At 36.8% G+C, this 20,759-nt stretch overlaps 4 protein-coding genes across 6 annotated transcripts; 3 read left to right on the top strand and 1 right to left on the bottom strand.

Annotated features, from left to right (window-relative positions):
• Positions 1-813: 813 nt before the first annotated feature.
• LOC145639540 (F-box protein At4g00755-like) lies at positions 814-7,423 on the top strand. Of its 2 annotated transcripts, XM_081690805.1 has the most exons (7): positions 861-961; positions 1,091-1,143; positions 1,263-1,439; positions 3,669-4,073; positions 4,170-4,345; positions 5,896-6,014; positions 6,852-7,423. In XM_081690805.1, exons 3-7 carry the CDS (start codon positions 1,313-1,315, stop codon positions 7,147-7,149), a joined length of 1,125 nt encoding a protein of 374 aa, XP_081546931.1. In that variant the 5' UTR covers positions 861-961; positions 1,091-1,143; positions 1,263-1,312; the 3' UTR covers positions 7,150-7,423. The 2 variants fall into 2 exon arrangements, with proteins under 2 accessions (XP_081546930.1, XP_081546931.1); XM_081690804.1 differs by lacking the exon at positions 1,091-1,143 and having other exon boundaries at positions 814-961.
• A 542-nt stretch (positions 7,424-7,965) lies between these two features.
• On the top strand, positions 7,966-10,613 carry LOC145640665 (uncharacterized). Its single transcript, XM_081691904.1, has 4 exons — positions 7,966-8,628; positions 8,752-9,235; positions 9,289-9,848; positions 9,936-10,613. Exons 1-4 carry the CDS (start codon positions 7,966-7,968, stop codon positions 10,611-10,613), a joined length of 2,385 nt encoding a protein of 794 aa, XP_081548030.1.
• A 211-nt stretch (positions 10,614-10,824) lies between these two features.
• LOC145639538 (putative acetyltransferase At3g50280) lies at positions 10,825-12,770 on the top strand. 2 transcript variants are annotated; one of them, XM_081690801.1, is made up of 3 exons: positions 10,825-10,882; positions 11,226-11,716; positions 11,830-12,770. In XM_081690801.1, exons 2-3 carry the CDS (start codon positions 11,249-11,251, stop codon positions 12,718-12,720), a joined length of 1,359 nt encoding a protein of 452 aa, XP_081546927.1. In that variant the 5' UTR covers positions 10,825-10,882; positions 11,226-11,248; the 3' UTR covers positions 12,721-12,770. The 2 variants fall into 2 exon arrangements, with proteins under 2 accessions (XP_081546927.1, XP_081546928.1); XM_081690802.1 differs by having other exon boundaries at positions 10,834-10,882; positions 11,229-11,716.
• Positions 12,771-12,903: 133 nt separating this feature from the next.
• Positions 12,904-16,819, bottom strand: LOC145639539 (peroxisomal membrane protein 11C-like). The gene is made up of 8 exons (XM_081690803.1): positions 16,601-16,819; positions 15,060-15,272; positions 14,809-14,883; positions 14,639-14,713; positions 14,465-14,545; positions 14,237-14,311; positions 13,965-14,138; positions 12,904-13,188 (listed from the first exon to the last, which is right to left on the bottom strand). The coding sequence occupies exons 2-8, from the start codon at positions 15,249-15,251 to the stop codon at positions 13,153-13,155; spliced, it is 708 nt and encodes a 235-aa protein (XP_081546929.1). The 5' UTR covers positions 15,252-15,272; positions 16,601-16,819; the 3' UTR covers positions 12,904-13,152.
• Between the last annotated feature and the right edge of the window lie 3,940 nt (positions 16,820-20,759).

The raw sequence follows: 20,759 nt of genomic DNA, 5'->3' as shown, positions 1-20,759 counted from the left end.
CACAAGGTTGTAGTGTAAGCTTTTGAGTGAAGCAAAATCTTAAGTAAAGAGAAAAGATGCAGTAGATTTTTACCTCTAATCAAGCTTACTAAATGCCCATAATTCAATAAGCCCCTTCTCTTTGCAAACAGATGCTTAAGCTAAGCCAATGCCTATATTAGGTTATCGCCTATCCCCTTTACCTATTGGACTAAATTTTCGATCTCCGCCTTTAAATTATTTAACATACTAAAAAAAATAACTCATCTTATCAAGAGTTCAAGATCCATAGTAACACAAAATCTTTTTTGTGCAACAATATTTGTTCCTTACAATTTACAATAAAGATTTACAATAAAGATTATAAGAGCTATTATAAGTCGTTTTTGATTAAAGACATTCTTTACAACTAGTAGTATTCCAATATTGTAACCCCAATAAGTGAAGTGAAATTTCTAAAATTGAAAATTAAAGTAGCTGTTTCACTTGATTTGAATTCGATTTGCATGACCCTCCTTTATGCGAAGTACTATTAGTATATTTCTTCATTTTTCAAAGTAATAAGATTAAATTGAGGCATTTATGTTATCTAGTCTATCTACAAGAATTACTTCATCCTCGTTTTTAGTTGCAACATGGAGTGTTTCAAGCTTGTCAATATACATTACTCTGTATATAATACGATTTCACATGCCTATATTTTACTTAACATAAAATACAAAGTACATCTAAATCTAAACCGTGTAAAAGTCAAAACATTGCAATTAAAAATTGAAGATTATATTTGGCTTGCAACGCAGACGTTACATTCAAGTATTAATGTATTATTATCTATCTATCTATGTTTTGGACCAACGAGCTGCGAATGCCAGGAGAAAGGAAGGAAAGGAAAGGAAAAGGGGCGATCATCATTTTGGATTTTCTCTCTCCTAGGGTTTTTTAAATTCTTCCTCTAGATTTCTTTTCTGTCGGTGAAGATTAGGTAATCCCTTCATTCTCCGCATCCCATTTCTTCAATTTCGCGTATTCTTTCTCTCTTCTCTTTTTCTATCATCAAATTTTGCTAAGCAATTCAATTATTGAATATTTCAATTGACATTTTTTTTCTTAGTCTTGGAAATTTTCTGGTGGAATTGAGTTAATATCCATAGATTTGATTGCTAGGTAATATTTATTAGCTTGTTTTTCGTTCGTGTTTTGTAATTCAAGTAAAAGGGTGAATTTTGATAGTAATGTGTTAGATGGAGGTGCTCTAATTATGTGATTGTGATGGTGGGAATTAGGTTGTAGAGGCTTACAGGAGCTCGGAGTTGTGTTCGTGAGATATTCAGTGATGGAATTTCAATGGGATTTTTTAGAATCCCTTGATCCTGATGTTTCGAGTAAGATACTTATGAGCTTGGATGATCCTGCTGATATTGTTCGTGCTAGTTCCGTGTCGAGAGCGTGGCGTGATTTTGGTGAGCATTTAGCTGCTTTTATTTCCAATAGTTCTTGCAACTGTTTTGTGATGTTCCGTGACGTTTTTTCTATTAATTTGGTAGCTGTATGGTAATTTTTGATTCGGCTTGTGGCAATTTGAATTTTATGTTATCGGTTAATTCGTAGACATGTATGTATCTTGGTTAGGCTCATAGTAATACGAGTGTATGACTGGATCGTATCTCCAAGTCATTAATTTCTTATGAACCAGTTCATTGGATTGTATTGTATGTAGTTTGCATGGCTTTCACATTGATTAAGATGACAAGAATGAGTTAGGTGTGTAGTACAAATCCATATGAACTATAATGATAGGTAGGGAATGGATGGAGGTGGATATGGCAAGAAAGACCTAATGTAAATGTCAAAGAGCCCAATGAAGGAGATGTTTGATAAGGAGATTAAAAGTAGAACCTTGCACTTTGACTATTTAACTATTTCCCACCCTATGTTATCTCTTATCTTCAGACTTACACTCCAATGCCTTTCTCCTTTTCCTTTTATCTACAAGTGTTTCACTTCTTTGCAACCATCACAATATCAAATATCACCTTCCTTCTCACCCACTATCTATTTTGCTCATATTTAACTGCTAGTTTCACAGTTCAGACACAAGTACTTATCCAGTTTTCAGAATTGGTCATTTTATGAAAAGTTTGCGTTCTTTTGGTAAAAAACCTGGCTGTCAAACGTCAGTCTATTTCCATCTGCTTGCCAGTGGGAGCGAGAAGTTTGGGACTTTGGGAATTAAGTGTCAATTGTCCAGCAGTCCAGGTGTATACTAGAGTATTGAATTTTACGATCCAGGTACTTTGGATGAAGAGTCTCAGCTAATGTAAGATTAATAGTTGATTTGCCCTTTGTCGTGCAAGTTGATTATTTGTTCCATCCTTTTAGGGTTCCCTATTTCTCCTACCCTAGTATTCTCAGTATATAGGGTATTAGACTATTACGTTCCCAGTACCATTTTTATAACATAATGCCTTGGATGTGACATAATTACATTTTGTAATGAACTGGTGTTTACTGCTAACTTACTCACGCAATTAACCGTAAGAATACAGAGAAAGATGGGGTCTTTGAATAATCTAGATAATCTGACTTTATAAATTGCAAAAAATAATAAAGATGGCAACTTTAAGACCTGATTGATAATGGTGGAAGGGAACCATAGATAGTTTAATAGCTTAAGGCTATTAAGCTCCAATAGTGAGTTTAGCTCACAAATCTCCTATAATGGCTTTTGGCCATAACTCTCTAGGTTTTTTAACACAAAATTCTGCCTGTCTTCTTCTTTATTTCCTCTTTCGATTTATACTAAGGCTAAAACTATTTACCTAATAATATTAGACTACCAATATTGCCCCTCCTTATGTTAGTCTATTACACATTCCTTGTTTTTGAAATCTCTGATTGAAGAAATGAACTTTTCTAGGTAAGTTGAAAAATCCTAAATCAGAAATTTGAAGCATTGAATGGTGAAGATGGAGGCGAAATCTTAGGGCTTTTGCCACCCTCCTCCTCCCCTCCTTTTGTTTGTGCAGAGTACTTTTTTTTTTTTCCTGATTAAGCATTCTCAATGTCTTAGTAATTACTCCCATCTGTCCCCATTTTTTTGCACCATTGCAAATAAATGAGTCAAACTTCAAAAACTTTGACCATTAGTTCGCATTAATCAACAAGAGATAATATAGTCATATAGTCATGTGAGGTCTTGTTAGAATTGTCTTAATTGTATATTTTATTATATCAATTTTTTTTTAATAATTTTTACGTGTATTGAAATAAACTTATATACATTTTAAAACGCTTCTTGGAGACCGTGAAAAGTCAAATGGGCAAAAAAAAATAGGGACAAAGGGAGTATATATAGTGTTTCACCATTGGAAAGCATTTTAGTGATGTCTCACTCACAATTCATTTAATTGATGATTAATTATACACTGCATATCCTTACTATTTGCAAGTGGACATACATAGGGCCATACTGGCTCGTTCCTCCAGACCTCTTTGCTTCTCTTCCAAGATATTTTTAGCTAACTAACATCATTCAATATTCAAGTTATGCTGCTATATACTTCATATGGACTGTAATCAGCTTGATTCTACTCCTGATATGATGATACAGATGATGGAACATGTTAACTCTTAAGTAGGGGATATGATGACTAACGAATATGCTTACATTATTTTGTGACTATTTGCAGTGATAAGTAATGGTATATGCAAGCATTTGTGCCTACGACTCTTTCCTAAACTCTCTGGCATTGCTCGTATCATAGATACGAGCAACAAAGAAGATGCTGGCTGCAGCCGGTTTGTTGAATTTGAGCATTTGAAAAAGGAACACAAAGCGTATGTCGCTTTAGCCCGAGGTCTTACATCATCAGAGGTGGGTGAATGCCTTTCAAATGCAATAAGTGCTTCCAGCACAGATAATTATCCGGAAGAAGGTCTTCACAACACTTTGGAATCCAGGGACCGTTTTGGGCGTAGGCCTTCATACTGGTCAAGCTCAGGACAAAGCAACCCTGAAGTACCCGAGAGACTAACTTATAAGTTAATTTCTGACTTTTGTATTATTACTGAAATAAATGTTCAACCTTTCCAAGGTAATATCCTTTTCTTCCGACGTACTTGTAAACCTTTGTTACGATGGCCACTTAGATGCTTGCTAATTGTGTTGCTTTTGTTCAATGTTCATGTAGCCTTTTTTCAATCGGATTCACCTATATACTCTGCAAAAGCAGTTCGCTTCCACATGGGTCACAGAATATTGCCTAATGATGATGGAGATCATTGTGATGAAATTCATGAAGGCCACGAATGTGCAGAGAAAAAATTTGTTTGGACTTACACTTCACAAGATTTTCCAATGACACAGGTTAGCAGCACGCTTAAATTATCTTGCTGTTAAGTCAATTTTGAAAGTTAGTTTAATTGTGATCAAAGTAGCAGAAGAGATACATTTAAGTTTTTTTTTTTTTTTTGACAAAGATACTATAAGTTTAGATTTGAAACACCTTTGCTAGAGTTTGAGACGGGGATCTCTTTGAGTTTGGCATCTTTGTCTGCATATTGGCTATACATTGTGAAATTTGTGACGTACAGTTGATACTGCACTATAACATCTGGTAATATTGAATGTACTGGGAGTGGTGCATTAATGAGAAATTTAGTTCTTTTTTTCTACCAAAAAGGTCTTATTTCTATTGACGTCGGTGAAATCTGAGGGTGCCAACTTCTTGGAAGTGGGAATTTTGTTATACTTTACATTCAAACAACAAAAATGTGTGGGAAGCTGAGATTTATATCTTACCTCACTTCCCTCTTCATTTGGCATTTAACTGACTGAGGGGTGTGTCAGATCACTTGATGCTGTTTATTGAATAATTGACTGCTCTTCCCTGTAGAATGTAAAGACTTTGACTGCTTGGTTAAGTTATTTGGTTGAATGACTTGGTCATCGCTTCACTTGAATCCAGCCATATCTAGTAATTCACTCACTTGTATATTCCACCGGCAAATTCTTTTTCTTTTTCTTTTTCGTTTCATTAGTGCTTGCATTATAAAGTATGCCTAGGATCTTTTAATATGGAAAAACTTTTGTATACAACCGGTTTACACTAATATTAGTGTAAATCGAGCAATATTAGGGTAACTTCTAGCTAATTTTAGGGTAACTTTTTGCCCTTTTTTAGGTAACTTTAAACATAATTCAATTTTTATATAAATAGACAACAAGAAAAGTTTAATAAATGTAATTTAATTACATTCAATCACAAATAATTGAGTTTTAGTCATTTAAAATGTGGTTCTTTACTAATAAAACGTAGATAATTTTTATTTGTATTGGGTTATTAATTTTATGCATATTGGGGTAACTTTTATTTATTTTAGGGGTAATTTTTACTCATTTTAGGGTAACTTTATAACGGATGTACAATATTTTATCGTACATCCGATTTTTTTAAAAGTTTGTCTTTAATATGACTCCTATCTTCTAACCCAAGAAGTCAGGGCACCATTAACGATCCTTGGTCAAGCTTTGATTTGTATAGTTGCTAGTATGCATAATCTGTGTAATATACACTTATACCTGATAATATCACATGCCGAGGGAAATTTTTAGTTGGTACCTATGTGATTAAATAATTACAGAGATGTTTTTCTTGTAAGGAGGAACATCGGTGCACCTTCTCATTTCTATAATGTATCTGATGATGCTAATGAGTGATGCTTTCACATGTGAATTATTTTCTTAACCTATCTCCCCTCCCCTCCGTCCGGGAAAAGAACATAAGAATAGATCCAGAAATTAGAACAGAAAGAACAAAAGGAAAGACGAGTGTAATTAGTGCAGATTGCAGATAATTTTTATGTTTTGATTTGGTGTTTTAAGGACTGTTTTTATTAAGATAGTTCTAAATACAGGAGAATCGCCTACAAAATTTCAAGCTTCCAGAGCCTGTTCTTTGCTTTGGGGGATATCTGCAGATAGAGCTTCTGGGTAGAGTTCAGAGGCAAGAAATGGATGAACTCTTTTACATATGGTGAGTCTTGGAACTAAGTTAAGTGCTATATTGATATAATACTATGTTTTGACTGATGGCTTGTTTTTGTCTGTAGTTAAGCCTTGAAAAGGGCTACTTTGAGTCAATTTTTTACTTACATATTCATATATTGAGATTTCGTTTGACGCTTGAGGTCTGACATAGTATTATTGATAAACTAGGTTATACTTTATATCCTGTCAAGGTTTACCTTCTTTTTTTTTTTTTTTTTTTGTAATAGTTTTCCATCTAATATTGGGTTCTTTTCACCCTGTTTTATTCCTTCTGTTCTTTATGCTTTAAAAATATACTTCGTAAAACTAACCAGACTGCTAATAGCTAGAAGTAGTACTCTAATAGAGTCCATAATATTTTTTTATGGTGATGGAATTATCTGTATCTTAACTAGGAAACCTTATTTGTTGTCCTAGCCTTCTCTTTGAAAGTCATTGCCAGACTTTGAATTTTTCTAAAGACTATATCCTACCCTCAATGGTCTGCAAGCCCATTATGCTCTTATTCCTCGAGTTTTGTTGTGGAACGTAACGTTTAGTCTCATTGTCATCTGTAAGAATTCAGAATTCTATATGGTTCCTTTCTGTAAGATTAATTAGAATGTGTGGATCAATTCAATTACTTGAAGTCTGTGGTTATCATTTCTTGGATTAAGTATTTTTTTTGTTTGTTTAGACTTTGATCGTGCTATTTTGGTTTGTTGTTGGCATTCCTCATATATTAGCCATAAATGATACTGGTTACTGGATATCCAACCAGGTTCTAACTATTTTATTGTATCTTGCAGCTAATTTAATTTGCTGTTTGTCATGCTTTTTACAGTGTGGCACATGTTCAAGTTCTGGGGCGTTCTTTGGACCCTGTTTTCGGGGTTAAATCTCTTGATCCAAGTGGAAAATTTACACTTGTGCACAACCCTCAGGCCAAGTTCTCTGCCCCTCGTAGCAGTAATGAGGAATCTGATGAAATCAGTGTTACCCCAGAGATGGTGCAAAGACACGTTAGGGGTTGGGAGCAGATTCTAAACATGTTACGGGGAACTCTAGGGGTTGAAGTTTATGACTCCGAGGATGAGATCCTCTATTCGGAAGATGAGATGGCTGAGGAGCTTGAGCTTTAAACTTTTATGTCGTCACATTTTTCTTGTTGTACTAGTCAATCAGTCATTCCATCGCTTGCATCTGATGACCATATATCTCACATTGAAGTCATTTGATGATTAAACTCTGGAATGAGAAAGACTATTTGCCAGTAACTGTTCTTGTTAAATCGTTTAATAATCATTGTCAATGTTTCCTGTGCATTGAGACTGGTCCATCGTTCTGTAAATAGCTTTTAACAAGCAAGAAGAGTCCGCTTTTATTACTTGATGATTGAGCGATTGTCTTGGTTTACTTGTTCCTAATTTGTTGTGAACTTGTTGATGTCTTCTTGCTGTGTTTCCTATTAGTCTTTGACACAGCAAGATACCACTGGAACTACGATTAAGGGGCTAGTTCAAGCGATCCATAAGCGTCTATTGCCCCCTTCAAGTTTGACCACAACTTCAACTATAGACGAGGGTTTTCAAAGTAGTAGATCATAATGTATCGGTAAAATATTAAACGCTTGAAATGACTTGTTACGGAGTATACTACTCGTACGGTCGTACCTTTATATAGAACAAACTCTATGATTTATATACGGTTCTATCCAAAAAATATGAAGTAATATTTTGGATTATTCCGAAAATAATGTCTTTTGAAGTGTCATCAATTATATACGAAGTATTACAATATAATTTGATCTATAACAAGATCGGGAGCAAATTAAATCAGAGATTCTTTCTTTTTACAAGGATCTTTATACTGTTAAGGACTCTCCCTTGGTCTCTGAGTCGTCTTGGTGAGATCAGATTCAACTTCCTTCTCTCTCTTTGATCCAACAACAACAATTGATGCTTCCTTTCACGGCTGAGGAAATCAAGGCGGCTATGTTTAGCATCGATGATAATAAAACTCCGGGTCCAGATGGCTTTTCTTCAGCTTTCTTCGAGGTTCATTGGACTTCGGTGGGCCCGTTTGTTACTGGAGCTATTTTGTATTTCTTCTCCCATGGTTATATGTTGAAAGAGTGGAATCGTACATTCCTTACTCTTCTTCCTAAGGTGGATAGTCCGGAACTAGTCACTCAGTTCCGTCCGATTGGTTTATGCAATGACCTGTACAAATGTTTGACATGTAGGCTTCGACTGGTTCTTCCTTCTTTGGTTTCGGACTGTCAAAATGCTTTTGTTCCTGGCCATTTGATGTCGGATAACGCTCTTATAGCTCATGAGGTTATTACTTTCATGAACGCCTCTAAGGCTCGGAAGCGTTTTTATGCAGCCTTGAAGCTGGACATGAATAAAGCTTACGATCGGGTCCGTTGGGATTTTTTACTCCATGCTCTCAGGGTTTATGGTTTTCCTCCTTATTGGATTCATATCATTCATCAATGCATCTCTACAATGTCTTATCAGGTGTTGGTTAATGGGGATCCATCGGCCACCTTTTATCCTCAATGTGGTCTTAGGCAGGGTGATCCGCTTTCATCGTACTTGTTCGTTCTTTGCCTGGAAGTCCTTTCGAGCATGTTGCGCAATGCTGAATAACGTTCTCTTTTTAAAGGAATTCAGGTTTCTCGGGGAGCGCCTTCTATTTCCCATTTGTTCTTTGCCGATGATTCTCTACTGTTTTTTCAGGTGTCTCCTGCAGCTTGTAGTAATGTGATGAGTTTGCTTTCGGATTTTTGTGGTATGTCCTGCCAGCTGCTTAATTTACAAAAATCCTTTGTTAAGTTCAGTCCCTATACTCCCTCAGATTATCGGGATTATCTGGCAAATTCTCTTCGTCTTCATTGTAGAGACGCTTTGGATTCTTATTTGGGTTTGCCGGTTGATTTGGGAAAGAGTAAAGTTGCGACCTTCCGTTTTTTAATTGATAAAGTTGCAAAACGTATTTCTGAGTTGGGTCCTTTCCGGCTTTCTCCAGCTGCCAAGCTCGTTATTATTAACTCGGTCCTTGTTGCTTCCTTTAATCATATTTTGTCAGTTTTCAAGGTCCCGGTCTCTGTTTGTCAACAGGTGGATAAGATGTTAGCTCGGTTTTGGTGGCGCTCTTCTTCTTCCTCTAGGGGAATGGCTTTTCGCTCGCCCTCATTACTTCAGCTCCCAAAAGAATTGGGGGGTCTGGGCATTAGGAACATTCAGAGTTTTAACTCTGCTCTTTTGGCTAAACAGCGGTGGCGTATTTTTACTCATCCTCAGCGGTGGCGCAGGGAGCTGCTTGGAAGGTTGGCTCGGGGTCCACGGTTAGTCTCCTCGATGATGTATGGGCTCCTGGAGGTCAGGTAGTTTTTAGATCAGATTTAAGTGAGTCGGTGATTCCTACTCATGTTTCCTCTATCATTAATCCGCGTACTTACGCGTGGGACTCTCTTAAGATTCATCTGCTGTTTGATAATGCTACTGCTGCTAGAATCTTATCTCTTGATCGTCCGCAGAAGTTAATGGATGATTTTGTGTACTGGAAATTTACGAGAGATGGTAGTTTTTCTACCAAATCGGCGTATGCTTTACTAATCCGCCAAACTCAGCACTCTATAGTTAGCATTCCTGCTTCTTCTATTTGGTGGAAGCGCTTTTGGGGTATGCCTCTTCTACCTAAGTTTCGAATGTTTTGTTGGAAATTGCTTCATGATGCTCTTCCTCTTAGTGCTACTTTGCATGCTCGGGGGCTCCCGGTGTCTCCACTCTGTGTCTTTTGTTGGGAACATTTGGACTGTGCATTGGTTTCTCAGGTTTTTCGCTCCTTAGTGGGTATTCAGTCTTCTATCCATCCAGATCAACCTTTTGCTCTTTGGTTTACTACGTTGGTTGCTGATTAGGGTCGGTCTCGGAACTGGACTTCTCTTGTTCAGCTGGTTTCCTTTTTCTGGGCTATTTGGACGACTCACAATGCCATTATCTTCAGACAAGCGGTTTGGTCTCCAGACTCAATTGTTCACGTGTCGGCTGAGTGGGTTGAAAGGCATTCTACAGCTGTTGCGTTGGTAAATTCTTCTTCTCATTCGTGGCGGGTTCGTGGTTCTCTTCCTCCTCAGGTCTCGTGTAGCCGCCTTCAGGGGTTGGACTCTGTTCCCATCAATTTGGATTGTTGTATTATCTTTGATGGTGCTTGGCACAGTGATGATCAAATGGCTGGCACAGGTTGGGTTTTCCGCCAGGTTTCTTCTCCTTTGGTTCTGGGAGGGGGTGCAAGAGCTAGTCGGACGTCCTCTGCTTTACAGTCGGAATTTCAAGCTTGTCTTTGGGCTCTCCAGGCTGCTAGGCGTAGGGGTTTTTTAAATCTTGTCCTCTACACTGATAGTGTAACTCTGGTTTCCGTGCTGCGTCGCTCTTGGTCTGATGATATTTCCTGCTTTTGGTTGATTGACGCAGTTAGGGAAGCAATTTCTTGTTTCCATTCCTGTTGGATTAAAAAGGTTCCTCGTTCGGTAGTTGCTCCGGCGCACTGGTTGGCAGCTCGTGCTCGTCGTCGTCAGTTTCTCTTATGGTCTTTTTAGCGAGTGTTCTTTCTTTGCTTTTGGTTTCTTTACGTTTTGTTATGTTTTTAGGTGTCTTTGTCAAAATAATAATAATAATAATAATAATAATAATAATAAAAAAATAAAAAAAAAAAACCTCAAACTACAAAATATCAAAAAAAATATCTTCCAAAAAAAAAAATAAAAAAAAAAATCCATATGTTTACTTCATTTTTCCAAAAAAAAAGCCAAAAAATAGCAGACGAAACAGCAAGCCAGTGACAGCAAAATCTGGTCGTTTTCCTCTGGTACCTACTTCTCTTTCTTTCTCTTTATTTTTTTTTAATTTTTTTTTTGTTTTTCCAAAATTTATCGCTTGAGTATTTGTTAAATTTTGCTAATGATCATTTCACTTTGTTTAATAATTAATTCAACTGTTGGGTTAATATTTACGAATTGAATTTGATTGTAGAAAATTTGTTTCTTGAGATTAGTAATTAGTTGAGAGATAATTGGGTGAACTAATTATTGATTTTGTCAGTTCATCTTGTACCTCATTTGCTATTACTGTAAAACTTGTGATATTGCAAAATTACGATTAACTAATATATGTATTTTCTATGATATATACGGCGAATTGCTACTGAATAGCAGCTGGTGTGAAACAATTTCCAATGTCGAATTCTCCAATTGTCGAACTTGTTTCAGAATGGTTCATCAAGCCAAAACTCGACGACAATGATTCGAAACAGCCTCACTATTTGTCACCTGGTGATCTAGCCATGCTCTCAGCTCACTACATTCAGAAGGGTCTTCTTTACATGAAACCTTCAGCAACTGATCAACATTTCAGCATTGCAGATTTCCTGGAAAAGATCAGGGATTCTCTTACTCGTACTCTTGCTCATTTCTATCTGTTGACAGGCCAACTTTCGACACTGATAGATGAAGATCAGCATACTAGCTTGATCTTTATTGACTGCAACAAGGGTCCTGGAGCTAGATTTATCCATGCTACTCTTGATATGACTGCTCAGGATATTCTGTCTCCTATCGACGTGCCTGTGATTGTGAAATCATTGTTTGATCACCATAAAGCTGTCAATTACGATGGCCATACTAGGCCTTTGTTATCTGTTCAGGTAAAGTAACAGACAGTGGAAAATCTACAAGAATTATCAGGGGTTTCATTTCATTCTTTCAAGTTTTTTTCCCAAAAGATGTCCTGCATCTAATTGTATAATTCTGGCTACAGGTAACAGAGCTTGTAGATGGGATTTTCATCGGTTGTTCATTGAATCATGCAGTAGCTGATGGAACTGCTTACTGGAATTTCTGGAACATATGGTCAGAGATACATATGCAACACAGTCCTATTTCGATGTCAAAGCTACCTGTTCATGAACGTTGGTTTCCTGAAGGATACGGTCCACGAGTCACCCTTCCCTTTATCCATACTGATGAATTCATAAGCAGATATGAGGCACCTCAACTAAGAGAAAAAATCTTCCATTTCTCGTCAGAGTCGATATCAAAGCTCAAGATGAAGGCAAACATAGAGGTTGGAGAGACTAATAAGGAGATCTCGTCATTGCAAGCATTGTCTGCGCTAGTCTGGAGGTCTATTACCAGGGCACGCTGTTTAGCAGGTGATCAGAAGACTACCTGCTCCTTGGATGCTAACCTGAGGCAGAGGTTAAACCCTCAACTACCTCAAGGTTATTTTGGGAATTCAATTTGGGTGGCTAAAGCTGCTGCCAAAGCTGATGAAGTCCTTGACCATAGCTTAGGATGGACAGCAGAACTGCTGCAGAAGTCAGTGTTAGAGCTGACTGATAAAACAGTGCGAAGTGTATTTGAGGCTTGGATGAAGTCGCCTTTTGTTTATCAGATTGATGCGTTCTTTGAGCCAAACAGCACAGTGATTGGAAGCTCCCCAAGATTTGATGTGTACGGGAATGATTTTGGAATCGGTAAACCGGTGGCTGGTCGCAGTGGGTATGCAAACAAGTTTCCTGGAAAAGTCACTGCATATCCAGGAAGTGGAGGAGGAAAAAGCATAGATTTGGAGATATGCCTACCACCTGATGCAATGAGTGCTCTTGAAGTAGATAATGACTTCATATCTCTTGCTGCCATGGGCTAGTATACATTTAGCTGATTATTATCTTAAAATTCAGTTTAGCTCGTCCGATTAGAGCTCCAGCTTCTGTGCTTCATTCTCCTCCACTTTCCGAATATGCTTAAGAGTAATAAAAGATACAATTTATGTATTGTATTAAAAAAAACATATGTTTGGGGAGGGAGGATAAGAGGAAAAATTGTTAGATTCAAGAAAAGCTTATTGCCTATATTAATTTCAAACCACACAATACAACAGTGCTTTCTTGGCTAAACGAGATTAATAAACATATTACTATTGCGAACTGTGAGGACAAACTTGGCGAGAAAGAAATACAGTACCAGTTCTTAATTAAATGAATGTCACCCTACTTAATATCTAGATTCACCCAAGCATACATAGACATGGATCATGGCTTCTTATAATCATTCGCAGCAAAGGAGGTGATTTCCTTATTCAAGATGTCTTGGTCTTTGGTCGTGAAGGAAGTAACTGCATCAGATATGGCAAAGAAAGAAGTTAGAATCAAATCCGGCAAACTGATTATAAAATACAATGCTGTAATCATAGACCAATGTTACGGAAACATCATGCGAGTGCTTGATAATATGACCCGGCAGTCTTCACACTATTATGCACACATGAATGACATTTCTCAAATGTACTAAGCTCTGTTTGAAACCAGATTTTAGTAGTTTCTTCTAACTTTCCCCTTGGTAGGGTATATTTTGAGAAGACTTGAATTACATTCTCCGTATATTAAATCAGATTAATTTGTCCTACGGCTACTTTAATTCTCGTTGAGTGGGAGAGAAGAGGGGGGGGGGGGGGGGGAGTATATCAATTAGGCAATATTCCCAGTCAGAGGACTTAGTAACCTTACCAAACTTTTTTTTTTTTAAAAAAAAAAAAAAATCTCTTGGAATTAGTCGAATTATTTGAGTCTCTACCCTAGGCAGAAACCTTCATTGTTAGAAAACTATACAAATTGAAACCAGTACTCAATTCTATTATGTCCTACATATCCTCCCGAGTAGCCTCTATTGCTTACTGCACAGAACTTCAAGTTTTAAATTCAAACAATACATTTCAGGTTACCATAAAACTGGTCCCATATAGGACAAAAACTGAAACTGAATGGCCAGCTAATGATGGTAGCATGAGGTTTCAAATGCAAAGCAAGAAACAATCTAGACACGCTACAAGCACAACTAGACACGGAGGCATGTTCAACCAAGGAATGGATCGAGTACACAACATGGACGCACCTGATAGCAAGATATGAGAGATGTAGCAAAACCAAAGGCCCCAGTCACACGAGGATTAATTTTCTTGGGTGCCAGTTGAAGCAGTCCAGCAGCTACAACTACATCCATGGCGGCTTTAATCAAGGCCAATGACCTGTCGTTATAATTCTGAACCTTAACTTTGTATTGTTCATTCTGTATTCACAAACATCTACAACACAGTCAAAGATGCTAACATTGGAGACATATAAAGATGAGCTACAGCCAGCAAGGTATCTCAAAAAAACACTTACTTCATGTTTCTCACTACCCTTAAGCTCCTTCTCCAACTTCTTCATGGAGGCCGAAAGCCTTCCAAGTTCCCCAATCTGAAATTTTATGTACCAATAGCTAATTAAAGAAAGTCACTTAGCACCTTTCAGAAAGTCAACAGCACCTAAATTTATAAGGAAACACGATAGCAGAAAGACTTCCCCAGTTACAGGAGCAAAAATGATAAATGATTTTGGGAAACAACAAACCTCAACCAAAGAAGTACAAACAGAGGAGCTCATCCAACAGTAAAGAGAAATCTTGGCAATCAGGTCAGTCCGCTCCTTGTTCTATCAATCAAAATTTGAGTTTCATCAAGTATGAATCATATAAACCATGCTAGAGTGCTAGATCAACAGAAAAAGAAAAAATGGAGCCCATACCTTATAGATGCCACTTCTACCAAGCCAAACAAATTGATCAAGGAACAAAAATGTGGACAATAGTGCATTTTTGGACTGGAAAGAAAAATAAAAGGTTAATAGATATCTTATACAAGTATCTAAGAAGATATGATACTTGTCTTAAGAGTAGAATCAATGAGCTTGAATACCTTTCCAAGTAAGGTCAGGGGAAGAGGAGTTCCAGCCGGAACTGGGCTAATCAGAGCATGCAAATCATTAACAAACTGCAATGAAAAAGTCAGCTTAGGTCAACTTCAATTTAAAAAGCCAAAATGTTGTTAATAGGGTTCAAAGAGAAAACCATAGTGGATATACTCCCCAAAATAAGAAGAAAACCTCATAGTGCCAAAATCTATTCAATCGAATAAATTTGAAATCAAAAGATGAAATTTGAGCAAACCTTGAAGAGACGGAAGACTTTTCTTGCCAAGCTGGTTGATTTATCAACATTTTGTGCTGTACCTGGCTGTCCATCACTCAAGAACTTTGAACCATACTGGATTGCCCTGCATATCTTATCCCTGGCTTCTGCTTTGTTCAAGTACAGAACTGCAAGAGCAAGCTCTGCCCTGGGAACATCTAATGTACTCATACTTTATCTTCTCTACAATCCCTACAAATCAATCTACCATCTTTAGTAAACTCATGTTGTATAAATCATGCCACCGAACTGAACTTAAACGGCAAAATTAAAGCAAGTAAAGCAGCCTAAAGCTAGAAAGTAAGGTTCACATTGGATGTTCATAACAAATTATGAACTTCATACACGGGGAATAAACATAAAACAGTTAAGATGTTAGCTATCTTATACTCCCTCCATTTCTTTGTGTGTGTCTCTCTATCCGTTTAAATCCGCTCCTTTAAATTCTACCTTATTTCACATATTCTTTTTATGAATACAAAATCTTCTCCTTTACCCTCCCTTACCCTATCAAATGGATCCACTTAATCTACTTAATAATGGTCATCTCTCAAAACAACTTTTGGTTGTCTCTTCTACACATACAATCCAACTTCAACCATTGATCAACTTACATGAGGTGAATTTGATCATTTGGCTAATTATTAAATGAATAGTGTTAGCCAATTACATTAACAATATAACAAAAGAGCCCCCTATTAAAATTTAATATTCCATCTCACAACATAGCCAATAAGAGCTAACTCGAGAAGCCTAAGCAGACTACATCACTTAATTATTCATACTACATTAGGGTAGGAATTTATAACAAAAGAATCAGAAAAATCAGCTGAGAAAAGCTCATTCTTTCCCCACGAACGGAACAAGAAACATCCACTATAACAAGCATCTATCAAGCTTTCAGAATAACAAGAACCAAACACCCAACAAGCTTTCGGAACAATCACAATACACACCTACACAAATAAAGAATCACACATGGGAATATCACCAATTTCTCCATATTTAAAATGTTGAAGACCTTGAGCTGAATTCAGCAAGACAAACATTTTCTCATTTTTTAATACCACATCAATTGTAATTTGTAAAACCTCTATATAATCAAAAGATTCAAAACCATAAATTACAACAAAATTCTAATCAAATTGATAACCCATATACAAATCAATAAGATCTTTCAGAATAACAAATTTCCCATCACCAAAATTTCTCACTCCTCAAAGTTGACCAACAACCAAACAGGGCAAACACCCCTCTTCCCAAATATATAAAAATTACCCCCACAAAATCATAACCCAGAAACAGAAAATTCTAGCGGAATCAAAAAACACAAATATTGATTAACAAATGATAATTTAACAAATGATCAATAAAAACACAAACAATAAAAGCTAAAACCCTTTGAATTACCTCAAAAAAAAGGGTGAATTAAGACGTAATTAAGAGGGAAATTAATTATGCCGATAAATTAGGGTTCTGGGTAATCAAATCAAATCAAAGGGAAGAAAGATGTAAATTACCTGAGAAAAAATCTTGGGAAATTGCAAAATGATGTTTGATTTTCTCTCTCCTCCTGCTGGTCGCGGGAGATGGATTTATCTTTTATTTTTATTTTATTTTTTCTGGGAATTATCAAAAAATAATGAGCGTCAGAAGTAAAAGAAAAGACGCTAAAAAATTTGATAAGGCCTTGTTTGGTCCTCTATTTTTCTCTTGCTAAACAACAAATTTGGGATTTTGCTAATTTTTTTTATTCATAATTTTTTTTGAAATATCTTAAATAAGATTATCCATTTTGCTTGATTTTTTTTTAATTTTTGGTTTATATTTTGGTTGCTTCGAATGGAAAAGTAAAGCTTCCATCAAGCATAATTTGGTATTGGCCGTCCATTACTTTCATTGACTTTGATTGGATGGTTGTGATGGGTCAAATTGTTTGTTCAAGTAGTTATTATGCTTCTTACATTCTCCTTTGGTGATTATCTGTACCACGTACGTGTAGTTATAGTTATCGATTTGGTTATTCAATCGGGTATGGGTGATCTGGTGTCATGCTGAGTCAATTCGACAGCTCTAAAGTACAAGTATGGAGCATAAGTAAAAGAATTTGGGCATGGGAGGTTAGGGTGGGTGATTATGGAAGTTTATAATGGTATGAGACTATCGCCTATCGGACTATGGGATATTTAGTAATCAATACAAAGATCTAAACTCAACAAATTCCTATATTCAAGTCGATGTGAAAAAATGATTGGAAATATTAAAGTGATGCATTCTCCTTTCCCTTCTATGGTAGAATGATGAGCGTAAAAGTATGGCAAAACATTTGGGCATAAATCATTGCTACTCTTGGGTGTCACCATTACAAAGTTGGTCATTTTGGCCCAATACATTGGGTTGGCCCATATATTGGGCCTAAGAATTTGCTCAAGTTGTGAACCTTGGGTATTCTGGTTTTGAAGCAAACATATTGGACAAACTCTGCTCAATCGAGTCGGGTTAAGCCCATCCACATCTAATATGGGCATCGTCGACAACATGGTATGTGCCAACAATTTGATGTTGCCGTTGTACGGGAGAAAAAATAAAAAGAGATACATATATACTAATGTACGATTGTACGCAAGTCTATCCCTTAGTGTCAAAGACTACTAGAGAGGATCACATGTCCTTCTCGCTTGCCAAATCCTTACAAGGTAGATGTACTTGATGAGAAACTATTGCCCCTTACCAGGTATAGGCCCCCCTGTCCAATACCCTAATAAAAAAATAATATTTGCAAATTAAAAAAAAAAGATAAAATAAAATTGGGGGGTAAAATGAAAAAGGGTTGGGTAAAAAAAAAAGGAGGAGAGAGAAGTTACTTTCCCCCATTTAGTTGTTGCTCTTCCCGTGAAAAAACAGTCGATCGGCGCCGGTGGTGTAGCTGAAGGTAGCTCAGAGAGGGGAATTTGGCTAGAACTTCCACCTAAATTTGGAGATCCACCTTAATCGGGGTAAATAGTTGGGTAAACCATTTCTCCATGAAAAAACACTAGAGGATTAGATGGAGTTCTCAAAAATGGCATCATAGCTAGTGGCTATTCACCCGAGATCTGGAGGAGATTCCAAATATGGTGGCTATTGATCGAAAATCTCGAGGGAAAGTTGAGCTCCCTTGTGGAACGAAATTAAGCGCAAAGCTCTGATCTATTTCCATGGAATTTGCAAGCTTTTGTAGATAATATACAAATCAGGTAGGATGATTATTCATCTAAGCTTTGGATGTTTGGGGTTGAAGTCGACGACGAAAATTATTTGGCAGTCATAACTATTATTGATTTTACACAGTTATTGTTAATTGTTATATTGTTATTTTTTATTAGTATACTGTTATTTTTATTAGTATACTGTTATTGGCTGATTAGTATAATTAAAAAGTTATTTTATTTATCTGTAAATCTGGGTTTATATGCTTTCTGTTTTTTTGGAAATTTCATGGGTTTGATTTAAATGTTATCGTTTTATAACTTGGTTTAGGTTAAGTTTGTACTGTTATTGTTAATTAATAAACTGTTATTGTTGATTGTATACTACTACTATTGATTTGTATACTGTTATTGGACATCCGATAGTGGTGGTGGTAAGGCGGTGCAATAATCTAAACCATCATGTAATTGATGAAGAAGATGATGATGATAATGGTGTTTTCTTTGGTTTTGGTGGTGGTGTTAATGGAGGAAAGCGGCAATGACAGATTGACAACACTGGTGGTATCTTTTCCAAAAGTATGAGAGAGAAACTACTTTTTATTACTGTCAACTCATATGGTAACTATTAATGAAGTTACTATCCAATATATGTTGAATGACAAATATACCCCCAGGTATTGGGCATGAGAGTCCCTACCTGGTACTGGTCCATCATGCCTCTGTACTTGATAGCTCAATTTTGCTTATCCTTTATTCAAAAACATGCTCATATTATAATAGCATGTTATTCAGATTGAATAAATCAATTATAAGGAAACAACCCACCTCCGGATTGGTATTAATACCTGATCTTGATTAGAGATGTCGATTCGGGTAAACGGGTCGGGTTTGGGTGGATAAGAGTGGGTCAGGTCAATTCGGATTAATTCTATAACCTATGCAAGTCGGGTTTGGGTTGGGTCATGCTTGAGTCGGGTCACGTCGGCTCATACTTCTTATCGGGTTTGGGTCGGGTTAATAACAGGTCGGGTTACATTCGGGTCGGGTGAACAATAGGTCGGGTTTAATTCGGGTTTTCACGCGTTAAAACGGGTTAGGGTAATTCTCGGGTTCGGTTCAAGTCAATAATTTGCGGGTTAGAACCAGGTCGGGTCATTCTCTAGTTTGAGTCGGGTTCGATTCAAGTCAATAATTTGCGGATTATAATCAGGTCGAGTCATTTTCAAGTGGGGTCATTCTCGGGTTCAAGTCGGGTTCGGTTAAAGTCAATAATTTGCGGGTTGTAATCGGGTTGGGTCATTTCCAAGTCAGGTCATTCTCGGATTCAAATCGGGTTATGTTCAAGACAATAATTTGCAGGTCACAATCAGGTGGGTCATTTCCAAGTCAGGTCATATTAGGGTTCAACAAACTATAAATAGATAATTATCATTTTTATCAAGCTAATTATTTCCTTTGACTATAATATATATGGCAATATAATAGGGAACTATAGTCTATAGATAAGGAAGATAATTATCTCCTTTGACTATACAACAAATATATACTATATTTAACTCTTAAATTTGAGGATGATGCTCATTTCTTTTGCTGGCCTAGACCGACTTGGTCTCGCTAGACAAAATGCTTTGATCAACAATAATTTGGTGGTCTAAATTGCATTTAAGGTGATTTGAAATCGGGTCAGGAATAATTTGGGCTGAATTTAGGTCAGGACAATAACAAGTCGTGTTAATTTCGAGTCGAGTTAGTAACAGATCATGTTGAATTTTTGGGTTGGGTAAGTAATAGGTCTGGTAAAATACAGGTCGAGTCAATAAAAAGTCGGGTTTAATTTGGGTCGGGTCAATAACAAGTCGGGTTGATTTCGAGTCGGGTTGTAACAGGTTGGGTTAAATTCGGGTCGAGTTGAATTCAGGTCAGGTTAGTAACAAGTCGGGTTAAATACGAGTTTTGATGAGTTAAAATGGGTTTCGGTCAATTTCGGTTCAAGTCAGGTTCGGTGCAAGTTAATTAAATTGGCCGTTGTAAACCGGTAAATCGGTGCAAGTTGTAAACCGGTAAATTGGCCATTTAAAGGCAAATTGGATGGTTCCACCAATCCAATTGAACTCTCGGAGCGTATGAAGGAGCACGATAAACATTTCGGCAAATTTTATTCCAGGCGAAAAAAAGTAAAAAAATTTCAAAATTGAAGGCTAATGTCCACGCTTTTTGAGAAATTTTGGAGGTTTTGGGGGTCGGTGTCGCAAAGTCTTTAGATTTTAGGGAATACATCTGGGGGACATATAATGCCGATTGGAAACTTATATGATCATTGAATGTTGTCATAGATGTTCGTGGTAGGCTTGAGTTAATGAAATCGGTGCAAGTTTGTAAACCGGTAAATTGGCCGTTTAAACGCAAATTGGATGGTTCCACCCACCCAATTGGACTCCCGAAGGTTATTAGGGACCATGGTAAACATTTCGCCTATTTTTATTTCCGA

This window comes from Chenopodium album, chromosome 7 (assembly GCF_948465745.1).
Source record: "Chenopodium album chromosome 7, dcCheAlbu1.1, whole genome shotgun sequence".
In the NCBI taxonomy this organism is placed as follows: Eukaryota; Viridiplantae; Streptophyta; class Magnoliopsida; order Caryophyllales; family Amaranthaceae; genus Chenopodium; species Chenopodium album.
Note: the sequence above shows the minus strand (reverse complement) of the source record. Positions and strands in the feature narration are given on the sequence as shown.